Source organism: Marmota marmota, unplaced genomic scaffold, assembly GCF_001458135.2.
Source record: "Marmota marmota marmota unplaced genomic scaffold, marMar, whole genome shotgun sequence".
NCBI classification, from domain to species: Eukaryota; Metazoa; Chordata; class Mammalia; order Rodentia; family Sciuridae; genus Marmota; species Marmota marmota.
The window spans coordinates 8409713-8422323 of NW_026000019.1; the positions used below are offsets into that span (position 1 = coordinate 8409713).

At 31.5% G+C, this 12611-nt stretch overlaps 1 protein-coding gene across 3 annotated transcripts in view; it reads left to right on the forward strand.

Annotated features, from left to right (window-relative positions):
* Tpr (translocated promoter region, nuclear basket protein) overlaps positions 1-12611 on the forward strand; it is a 62810-nt gene that overhangs the window by 34871 nt on the left and 15328 nt on the right. For 2 of the 3 annotated variants that reach the window (XM_015491696.2, XM_048809823.1), the window contains exons 30-40: positions 55-185; positions 1368-1578; positions 2503-2646; positions 3193-3391; positions 4198-4403; positions 4583-4644; positions 5292-5500; positions 6801-7073; positions 7687-7835; positions 8469-8552; positions 11779-11979. In XM_015491696.2, coding sequence (XP_015347182.2) covers positions 55-185; positions 1368-1578; positions 2503-2646; positions 3193-3391; positions 4198-4403; positions 4583-4644; positions 5292-5500; positions 6801-7073; positions 7687-7835; positions 8469-8552; positions 11779-11979 — 1869 coding nt within the window. The remainder of the gene's footprint in view (positions 1-54; positions 186-1367; positions 1579-2502; positions 2647-3192; positions 3392-4197; positions 4404-4582; positions 4645-5291; positions 5501-6800; positions 7074-7686; positions 7836-8468; positions 8553-11778; positions 11980-12611) is intronic. The other variant, XM_048809824.1, reaches the window with a different exon arrangement.

Genomic DNA, 12611 nt, shown 5'->3' on the forward strand with positions numbered 1-12611 from the left:
CATTTGTTTCATAAAAATCTAAAAAATCAAAGTATATATTTTTTGCTATTCTAGCATTTATTAAGTCAGCAGAAAGATCCAGACACGGAAGAATATAGGAAGCTTCTTTCTGAAAAGGAAGTTCACACCAAGCGTATTCAACAGTTGACTGAAGAAATTGGGAGACTTAAAGCCGAAATTGCAAGGTAAATCATATGTAATATATAAAATCTTAAAGAAGTTTATTTCTACCCTTTATGTGACTCTACAAGTTTGGCTTCTTGATTTGAGAAAGAATAGAAAGTGTTAGAGCCCTTACATGTGGCTTCCCTCTATTTCTCTCTCTACTCAAGCAATTTAATATATGGATTTTTTTTTTTATGTTTTCTTATAAAAGCTATATCAGGTAAGTCTAAAGCTAAATATATTTTCTAAATAGTAGCCAAAATAACTTGTAGATAGGTTTTTCTTCATTGTGCTTTTATAGAGCATATGTTTGTGATCAGTAAAGGAAGTTTTAAGTTTTCTTTCTTTTTTTTTTTTTTTTTTAATGGACTTAAGAGTAAAATATAGCCCCCTGAGAGAAGAAAATAAATATTAATGTTTCTGGCTTATCTTTGTAAATTTTAGTGTCATTTGTAGGTGCCATGGCTTTCTTTTATGTAATGCTGAACAGTTTACAAATTTGTGTCATGTATATTCTTTCTGTCCATAACAATAGTCGAGTATGTTAGATAGAGCAGATCTTACTTCTTAAAGATGAGAAAACTAAGATTCAAAAAGCTGGACTACCTCAGCTTTATGGAGTTAATTCTTAAGCCCATATTCTTAATTCAGGTCATTGATCTGAAGTTTGGTTCATGATAATAGTATAGGGGTTGGCATACTATATCCCACAGGTCAAATCTGGCTTATGACTTGTTTTTACATGGCTTATGGCCTACACACTACGAATTATTTTTGCAATTTTAGCTTTGCTTAAAAAAGAGAGAAGAACATGTGACAAAGACTGTGCCCTGCAAAGCCTGACATGTTTACTCTATCTGGCCCTTTGCAGAAAAACTTTGACAACATCCAGTATAATAGCAAGAGTTTAGCTTTTGCTGTTAAGCAGATCTGAATTAAAGTCTGGCTATCATCACTTGATTATTTTGAAAAATAGTACATGTTACTTGACCACTTGTAGCTCAGTGTTTCTCAACTCTAAAATGCGCACGTAAACTTATTTAAAGTCTTTCTAAAGGACTAAATTCATAAGGTATATTGAAAGGATTTTTAAAAGAAAAGCTGTTATTAAAGCAGTACGGTATAAACTTTTAAATTGATGTATTTTAAAATTTGAAGTCTTATATATTTAGTCTAAGAAACCTTGACTTCATTTTTTAAAGATCAAATGCATCTTTGACTAACAACCAGAACTTAATCCAGAGTCTGAAGGAAGATTTAAATAAAATAAGAACTGAAAAAGAAACCATCCAAAAGGATTTAGATGCCAAAATAATTGATATCCAAGAAAAAGTTAAAACTATTACTCAGGTCAAGAAAATTGGACGGAGGTACAAGACTCAGTATGAAGAACTTAAAGCACAACAGGATAAGGTATGTTGAGAAATTTTTCCTTAAAGTATGTATATGTGTGTGTATATGTATATATATTAGAATGCATTTTACAAAAATCTTGTTTTTAAAATATTATTGATTTTTACATTCTAAACCCAAGTGTAAGTTTACATGATTTGTTAATTTGGTTTAAGATTAGTTTTTTAATATAACCAAAAGTATTTATAAAATTACAAATGTATTTTAGTTTCATTTTTACATTTTAAATACTGTTCCTTTCCAAAGTTATGTTCTTATAATTCATTGCCAATTAAAATTACACATATTTTAAAATATTTTTTTATAACTTACCAGACTACATAATTTTAAATTGGTTATTTGTTAACTTCCTTTTAAAAATAATGTTTACATCTTTTTTATAATTAGAATCTAAGTATTGGTCTAAGTTCTCAAAGACAAGGAACTTTCATACTGATTTGATTATGTATTTATTGCATATTGGATTAGAAAATATATAAAGAAATACATAGATATATAAATCTTTATGTAAATATAAAGAAACATATCCAAAAGTCTTTAACTCTCATTGTTAAACACTATTAGCACTTTAGTAAGCTTTTATAATATACTTTTTGTACATGTCATTGGTATGTTTATTCAAAGTGTTAATCATTTGCATATGTTCTTATGTAATCTGTTTTTCCACTTGATTTGTTATTGTGAAAATGTCTTTCTGTGTCAGAAGCTCATCTACAGTATGTCATTTTTGATTTGCTGTGTAATATCCACCATAACTAATTTCCTATTTGAGGACATTAAAATTATCACATAGAAAATTTACTTTTGTACCTCATCAAAATTAATTTGCATTTCTCTGATTAATTATTTTCTGAGATAAATCTGCAGAAGTCAAATTATTAAATATAAATACATGAGCATATAATCATTGTTTTGTCATGTTAGGTCATGGAAACTTCAGCTCAGTCTTCTGGGGACCATCAGGAACAGCATATCTCAGTCCAGGAAATGCAGGAGCTCAAAGATTCACTCAACCAAGCTGAAACCAAGTCAAAATCACTGGAGAATCAAGTAGAGAATCTTCAGAAGGTATGAGAGAGAGCAGCAAAAGGTGTATGTCCCTACTTTTTTTGTACCTAAGAAGTACATTAAACACTGTATATATAAATAGTATTTTATTGTCTTCAAATATCTGCTTAATTAGTTTGACCTCCATTTTTGTATGTTTACCCACATTTATCCTAAAGAAATGAATTAATGTGAGGAATGGGCTAAGTCTGATCAGTGGGTACTTAGTTACAGTTAGAAGCAAGAAGCTCTGGGATACTGTTGCATAGTATGACAACTATAAACAAAGGTTATGTATTGCCATTTTAAAAAGCTAATAGAATTTTGAAAGTTTTCACCACAAAGAATTGATGAATGTTTTGGGATAATGTTTGAGGAGATCAATATATTTAATTTGATTTATACATTATGCAATGTATAATGTTTTGAATATTACATGGTAACCAATTAACATGTAGAACTAATTGTGTATGTTAAAATTTTTTAAAAAGCAAATTAGTAATTATTTCTTTTTAAGTCATATAATTTCTATTGAATTTCATGGTGAATACCTTTTTCTTTTAAAAGACATTATCTGAAAAAGAGACAGAAGCAAGAAATCTCCAGGAACAGACTGTGCAGCTTCAGTCTGAACTTTCACGACTTCGACAGGATCTTCAAGATAGAACTACTCAGGAGGAGCAGCTCAGACAGCAAATAACTGAAAAGGAGGAAAAAACTAGAAAGGCTATTGTAGCTGCAAAATCAAAAATTGCTCATTTAGCCGGTAAGTATCTGTTTATGTTGAGGTTTGAACTTGATGGTGAAAGTTGATTATGTGGTAAGGCTTTGAGTAGGTTACTTAATTAGACATGAACAGCGCTGTCTTGAATGCTTTTGCTCTATTTATGAAGTCTTTTCGTAATTGTTGGCTGATAATTAATGCCAGGATATTGCCATCCTTTTGCTTTAGTGAGTATTGTGACAGATCTGAGTGCAGACTGTGCCGCCCAGGCATCTTCTATAAACTAGATAGCATTGGATCTTACCTGACCAAGCATTTTTCTGTGTTTCAGTTCAGGGAGTTTCTTCTGGTCCTTCATGTCAGATTTATGAGAAAGCCCATCAAGTCCATATTCAGCCTTGATTGCCAGTTCTGCTGAGTGGTTATATAAAATGTCAAGTCAGTTGGATTTGATTATAAGCCTGTTTTTAATGATCACTAAGATAGTGTCCCAGTAGCTTTATTCATTAAAAACTTTATTATATTTGAATATATGCAATAGATTATGTGAAATGTAAATTTTTGTAGTTCATCATAATGAACTGAGTAGTACATTGAAATATAAAAAGTTCTACTAAACTTTCTTTGAAACTTTAGGTAGGAGAACTTACATATTTATATATTGGAGTAAGTGTATATATATTCAATTATATATTGAAAACATGGATAGATATAAAACTGGTCATTGATATGTATAGCATACATAAATATGTTCTAGTCACAGAATCAGATAATTTGTGTGCAAATTAAATCTATAAATGTTGTTTCTAATATTTGATTATAATAGTGTAATCATATGGTTACTCTAGGTGTAAAAGATCAGCTAACTAAAGAAAATGAGGAACTTAAACAAAGGAATGGAGCCTTAGATCAGCAGAAAGATGAACTGGATGTTCGTATGACTGCTCTGAAGTCCCAATATGAAGGTCGAATTAGTCGCTTGGAAAGAGAACTCAGGGAGCATCAAGAGAGACACCTTGAGCAGAGAGATGAGCCCCAAGAACCTACCAATAAGGTGATTAGCTAATTCTGCTTAAACAATGGATTTGCTTTTCTTTGTACATTTGAAAATGCTTGACAATTTAGGAACTTTTCTCAGAGTGAATTTCAAACCATGGTAAAAAAAATTGGTGGCATTATTTGGTGGTCTCTTGTGTGAGCTAGGCACAGAAATTAGTAATTTTCTCTTTATAGGTCCCAGAACAGCAGAGACAGATCACATTGAAAACCACTCCAGCTTCTGGTGAAAGAGGAATGTGAGTTTTCCTTCTTATGAATAGTCTGTTTTTAAAGTTTAGGGAAAATCTAGTGATTTTTGAGGGAAAACAAATCTGTGTACTGTCTTGTAAATTATTATACTAAAGAGCAGTTTATCTGTGCAAAAGTGTACCAGAGATTTGCCAACGCTTGTTTTCAGCATATTTTCAGTCCTGTTGGGAAGAGCTTTGTGACCCAGCACATCTCCCATCTTTTAATTTGATTGATTGTTAAGATAGACCAATTCTGATTTCACTGTGATGTTTTATGATGAAAAGCTGGGTTGAGATTTGGGTTCAGCTATTCAATAGTTGGATGTAGTGTACGTTGTCAGGATACACTACTCTGAAGCATTCCCTGCAATTTTTAATGCTTAAGTTCAAGCCTTTTCATTAAGTCTTGAAATATTTAGTGAAAAAATATATAAAACTATACTCAGTGTCTTTTTATAAATCCACCATGTCTTCCCAGAGCAGTGTTAGGAAAAATACCTAATAAGGTCTGAACCATTTTAAGATCACATTTGCTGAACTTTTACTTGAGGAAATAAATGTGTTTTGCTTTTCATGGAATATACGTATTTTATTAAAAATATTTGTAACAGTTTTTTATGAATGCATTATTCCTGGATTTTCCCCTTTGTAAGTGCCAGCACATCAGATCCACCAACGGCTAATATCAAGCCAACTCCTGTTGTTTCCACTCCAAGTAAAGTGACAGCTGCAGCTATGCCTGGAAATAAGTCAACCCCCAGGGCTAGTATCCGCCCAATGGTTACACCTGCCACCGTTACAAATCCTACTACTACCCCAACAGCTACAGTGATGCCCACCACACAGGTGGAATCACAAGAAGGTTAGTAAAATAATACAAATTCAATCAGATTGACAGCTTGTTTCAATTTATTTTGAGTAGATGGCAGTAATTTCAAGGATAAAATGAGGCCTCTAAAGCTGAAGTCAGACATAGTAAAAGTGGGTAGTTAATATTTTGAAACAGATGTGTTCCGGAATATTTGGTTTTATTTGTTTAGTTGGTTCATTTTATATCATTTTGTTTGCACTGCTGAGGATTGAAGGCAGGGCCTTGTGCATGATAGGCAAATGCTCTACCACTGAACCAGACCCCAGGATACTTGTTAATACAGCAAATTTTCTCCTGCCCTCCCTTTTATTTGTTTTGATTTTAAGCTAAAAAAAAGAAAAATCCATTCCTGTGGTTATTACATTACATTTTTCTAAAACCAAAATGTTCACTTCTAATGGTTAACAAAGAGGGTATGAAATCCACTTTGAAAAACCATAGTAAATTATTGGTTCAACACAACCATCCCTTTTTCACTGAAATTATCTGAGCTTCTCATTGCTTTCTCCACTTTGTTCCCATGGCTCCTTGATACTTGTTATAGCAATCAAACTTTGTATTTTGTTTGAGTTTGTTGATGCCTTTTTACTTTACTAGATGGAGCTCCTCAAAAGCAATTCTTGTTTCTTATTGTTTAATCCCTTTATCTAATTGCAGAACAGGTATTCAGTAAAACTTATTTCCTTAAATTCTTACCTGTACAAATTTAGAATTTAGTAAATTTTTCAAGTTTTGTATATAAATGCTATGAGCTCACAGAATATTTTGGCTACTTTCAACAAAGTGATTATTGGATAGATTACCAGTAAAACTTTGGTTGCTTTGGTTTTTGGGGTGGGGGGATTGCAGTGCTGAGGATTAAGCCCATTGCTTTTATGCATGCTCAGCAAGCACTTTATACCACTGAGATATTCTCCCAGCCCTAAAAAAATAATGTTTGTGTTATGATGTCAATTCAAAAATGATGCTTAATGAAAATTTACAATTTGACTTTTGAGCTTTTTGATCTTATTAATTTTTTTTGGTCATAATTTAAATGGAACAGTAGATGCAAGAACCCTTTTAGATATTTATTTAGTCAACAAATTTTTGCATACTACCAGCTCAGTCATGTAGGCAATATAAAAACACATAATACATTACTTTTACCCATAGCATTTGGGGGTATTAAGTGGTTAGAGGTATGTATGCAAGAACTGCACAATATGACATATCACAAAAGAAAAAAAAAAGTAAGCCCAGCTTTGGTAAGAGTAGAAGATTTACATTAAATATTGTGATTATTTTTCAGCTATGCAGTCAGAAGGTCCAGTGGAACATGTTCCAGTTTTTGGAAGCACAAGTGGATCTGTTCGTTCTACTAGTCCTAATGTCCAGCCTTCTCTCTCTCAACCCATTTTAACTGTTCAGCAACAAACACAGGCTACAGCTTTTGTGCAGCCCACTCAACAAAGTCATCCTCAGATTGAGCCTGCAAATCAGGAGTTATCCCCAAACTTAGTAGAAGTGGTTCAGAGTTCACCAGTTGAGCGACCTTCTACTTCTACAGCAGTATTTGGCACTGGTAAGATTAATTTTTTATGAAGTTAGAGTAGACCTATACATTTTTTATTTCTTTAGATATAACCAATATCTTGAATATTCTTTCTTACTTTCTACTAGGTATTAGGATGAATGAGTATATTCCTAACATTTTATTTTATGTTTACTGAGTGGTTAGTTGTTTTTCATCATGAAGTAAAAAATCTTTCTTCCCTTTCAGTTACTTTTGGACATTTTTTTAGAGGGGAAACTCTGTATGTAACTTAATGCAGATCCTGAGGACTAAAAGACCATAGCCCTATTTATACACAAACTGTTTTCATTTAAGGAGTCTTGAGATTTATAGAAGGTCCTATGTAAATTTGTAAATAGCAGTTATTTGTCAGTATAATCACAGTGAGTCATTATACTGTAAAATTTAGCTGGCTTTATTAAATGAAGGTTAGTATAAAACCATTAAATCAAAGATAAGCCGCCTTTATTTTTTTCAGTGATTAGCAAGAACAATAATTTGTTGATGGGAATTGATCTAAGACTATTTCTTTTAATTAAGTGACCATATTGTCTAATTATCTTTTTCTAAATGGGATTATTATTATGCTCTGATATAATATTTAAATTATCTAATTTCAAAGTTTCAGCCACCCCCAGTTCCTCTTTGCCAAAGCGCAGCCGTGAGGAGGAGGAGGATAGCACTGTGGAAGCATCAGACCCTGTCTCTGATGATGCAGTGGAAATGCCTCTTCCAAAGAAGCTGAAGAGTGTTACACCTGTAGGTACTGAGGTGTGTGAAGTTCTTTCTATTTATTTTTACTTTTACCCAGTAAAGTTAATAGAGACTGTTCGTTGATAGCCAAAGGCAAATTAACCTTTTGGGGTCAAACTATATTATCTGGAAATCTGTTTTTGAAATCACTACAAAGCTTTCATTGACAGCCCACATATTATTGCTGTTAACAATAGTGTTTTATATTCTTTTCATTTTTTTAATTGAATTTGTTTCCAGTTCAATAAAAAACAAAAAACCATAAGTTGGATTTCGTGTCAAAGTTGTTGTTTTTTTATTTGAAGAACAAGGGAAGTTTATAGTCTCATGGACATTTTAAATTCATTTGCCATCTTTTTTCTAAAACTAATCAATTATATTGTCAAAGCTAAACTGTAATGAATTCGATTTTATAGCAAGCATTAAGACTAAATTTTACTTCTATGAATTAATAAATGTTCATAAATCATATCTTGAAGAAAAGTATGATTGATATGATTGATTATATTATACAAATAAAAGCAAATGTTTCTGGATATATAGCTTCATAAAATTGTAGATTTGGATTTTGTTTTATTGAAAGAACTGCTAGAACAGGTACCTCTTCATCTAGTGTTCTGATACGCATTAATAAATTGTATCATGATTTAGGAAGAAGTTATGGCAGAAGAAAGTACTGATGGAGAAGTTGAGACTCAAGTATACAATCAGGATTCTCAAGATTCCATTGGAGAAGTAAGTAACAACCTACATGAAGTAATAAATTGTTGTTTTTAATGAATGAAATTAGCTTTGATAAAATAAAACATTATTTGGACTTTTAAACTTGTTTTTATATTTGTGAAATATTACTGGAATAAACTGATGGATTTTCTGCTTTATTTACTCCTGTGCTCCATGTTCTCAACTTACACTAAAGAATGTTTTTGTTAATATGTAGCAAAGATTTTTCCAAGTGATAAGTTGTTAGAAATAAAAGTTATTTTCAATTCTAATTATTTGGAAGGACAAGAGTATTGGTTGAGTCCTAAGTTAGTCTATAATGCCCCATTAGGTCCTCTATTGTTTTCCTTGCAGTATTAAAATAATCCATGAAAGGAAATGCATTTTACACTTCTTCATTTTTTTTGGACTCTCATTGGGGGCTTTTGCACCAGCAGCCTTACTAGCAGAAGGAGCATAGATTCTGAAGTTACAAAGGACTAGGTTGCATTCTAAGCTCCATCACTTAGAAACTGTGACTGTAAGCATGTCACTAACTCTTTGGTTTTACTTGTCAGAAAATTATAACATTTTAAGGATGGTAAAGTACCTAAAATAGTACCTGCTACATACTCAAAAATTATTACTTTCCTTCCATCCCTCTGCCCTTGAAGGTAAGATTTCAGATATAATAATATCATTAATAGTTAACTATTAATACGTAAAAGAGTAATACTTAATTTATTACTATATTCAAATGTTGTTATAAGAAATTTATGTTTATTAACTCACATTCATTACATTTATTAATTAATTTACTTGTCACCACAACCGTTAGTGAAGAAACTAATGCCTAGATAAGTAATGGACCTAAGTTCACACAGCATTGGAGCTGGGATTTGAACCCAGTCTGTGTAGTGTTCAGATGTCCTCTTAAACTTGAAACAATATTTTGTCTCTGGATAAACTTGAGATCTTTTATTATAACATTCTTATCTGTGTAAAAGAAAGGAACTGTCTTAAGCTAATCATAAGTAAATATAGATTGCAAAGTTTTTCGTTTCTGAGATACATTGATTTTAAAAGTTAATTTTACCAGTTTGTTTCTTTTTTTTTTTTTACCAGTTTATTTTTTGCTCTAAAAACAAAACTAAACCTTTAGATGAATATATGGTACTACAAATGATATCTTTTGATACACATCTAAAGAACATAAAAATAAAACAACTTGGAATTAGCATGTGGATTTCTACTTTATTTTCAGACTTCATTAAATTATGCTAAAATCTTGTATGAAAAGGTTTTTTTCTTAAGATGGTCAAAATTGTCCTGTGACTCAAAAAAGTACCCTTTAGTTTCCCATTAACTATTAATTTTCCTTAAATAAATTTGTCACTTAGGGCATATTTTTAATTTCACCATGACTTACTCATTTTCCATTATGGTATATGTAATTTTTATGAAATGTCTTAGATCAAAAAGACATTATTGCTGGTTTATATGAAAAATGAAATAGATTTTACTGAGTACTTAAGCCAAAAAAGACAGATTAAGTTTATATGAAAAATGAAATAGATTTTACTGAGTACTTAAGCCAAAAAAGACAGATTAAGTTTATTTCAGTAGATAACAGAGTAGAATTGTGAAAATAAATTGAGCAAATAATTATTTTAATATATGATGCAGGTTGAGTGTCCCTTTATCCTAATTGCTTAGAATCAGCAGTGTTTCAGATTTGGGAGGTTTGGGGGCAAGTTTTGGTGTTTTGAGGGTTTTTTGTTTGTTTACATTTTAGAATATTTGCATAAAGGCTTTACCTGTTGAGCATCCCTTTGGGTCACTTTCTTATGCCACTGCTCATAATGTCATTATATTGCCTCACTTGTAGAATGAGACTACTTCTTTAAAAGAATTATCACATAGATGCTAACATTGGCTGAGCACTTTATGTACTGGGCAATATGCTTAGCATTTTAAGTGTATTTGCTTGCCCAGTATTCAGAAGAATCCCATCCAACCACTGGTACTATTACTGTCCTCCTAATTTTCAGATGGAAATTTGAGAATTAACCTGCTCTTTTAAAAGCTAGAGCCTTGAGTTGTGGTAGTCTTCTCCTTACTAACATTGAAGGGTACAAAAATCTGTAGACACTGTATATAATTATTTTTTCCTGTTGTTTTTTTCGCCCATTTAGTATTATAACAAGTGCTCGCTTCGGCAGCACATATACTAAAATTAGTATTATAACAATACTCAAAAATTTCAGATTTCAGAGCATTCGTATTTTCAGGTTAGGGGATGCCCTGACTGTCTCTTTGTTGTGGTTTGAAGGTTTAGGTTTAATTGGACTTTAGGGAAGGGAAGAAGTTTCTTTGTAAAAAGACAATAAAGCTGAGCATAGTGACTCACCCCTCTAATCCTAGCAGTTCAGGAGCTGAGGCAGGAGGATTGCAAGTTCATAGCCAGCCTCAGCAATGGTGAGGCACTAAGCAATTCAGTGAGACCCTGTCTCTAAATAAAATACAAAATAGGGCTGGGAATGTGTCTCAGTGGTCAAATACCCCTGAGTTCAATTCCCGATATCCCAAAACAAAAAGACAATAAAAATTGCATGCTTTATTCATTGTGTGTCTAGACTATTTCTAGTTTGGGGAAAATGCTTTTTTAACAGAATGTTACAGGCCCATTTTTTCCAAGTTTGGCCAGTAAGTGCACTGTCAACTAACCACATTGGTTATTGAGCACTTGGAAGAAATATAACTAGTCCAAACTGAGATAAATGTAAGATATACATTGAATTTTGGAAACTTAGTAATAATTTTAAAGTGTAAAATATTTGTTAATTAGTACATTGGTTACATGTTGAAATGGTATTCTGTATATGTTCATAAAGTTATTCTTAAAATTGATTTTACTTTCTTTATGTTTTCAAGTGTCTAATAAAGAAATCTAAAATTACATTTTTGGCTCACAGATTTCTGTTAGGCAGCACTGATCAATAATATTACACATGTAGTTTTGAATATGCACACATCTCTGTTCATTTTTTCTCTTATAAATTATTGCTCAATAAGATTTATAATATATTTTCTAAGAAGACAGTAATTAGATGTTTACCATATGTTTCAATTTCTGCTTTGAAACCATTTTTTAAAAATAAGTCCTGCTAATTTATAAGTATTCTTTAGTTTTTACTTCGACTTTTAGCTCACTGATACTGTTAGATGTATTTGATTTTTAATTTCTTCATTTTTAAAGGGAGTCACCCAGGGAGATTATACACCTATGGAAGACAGTGAAGAAACTTCCCAATCTCTACAAATAGATCTCGGACCACTTCAATCAGATCAGCAAACAACAACTTCATCCCAGGATGGCCAAGGCAAAGGAGATGATGTCATTGTAATTGACAGTGATGATGAAGAAGATGATGATGATGAAAATGATGGAGAACATGAGGTAAATGTGGTTTTGAAATTATGCAGTATTTTCAAAACTTAGATGAAATTGTTCAAATCCTTGGGCAAGTTTTGATTGCTCAGTCAGTTTCAGTAGGTTATTATATTATTTTTATTTTACCCTGATTATTTCAGATATTAACATTTTATAATGAAAACAATCATAGAACCAGTGATGGAAAATCTTTAATTTTTTAAATTTTGTCTTTTAATGATTGCTGAGCTATTTAGAATTTTTTCTCAAGCTTACTTGTAAGTGGCTGAATGAATTTTATTTCATAAGCACTGTGATTTCTGGAAATTAAAAGAAGAAATAAACCCATTCCCATTTACCTCCTTGGAGCCCTGTAATTTGTTTCAGAAGTAATTGAGGTATCACCATTATTGAAGTATATTTTAAGTGAAATTTGGTGTTTTGTTTGGGGATTTAATCCTATAATGACAGCTGCTTATTTGAGATTCTTTCATTCATAAAGCAATGAGGGTTTTTTCTACACCTTTTTAAAATAGTAATTACATGTGTAATAATAACATTATATGTGTAGTTTTGGATATGCATACAAAAATTTTAAAATTCCTGGACTAATTTTATTTTTCTTCAACTCTGTTTAAAATTAGATAGAATTAAATTGA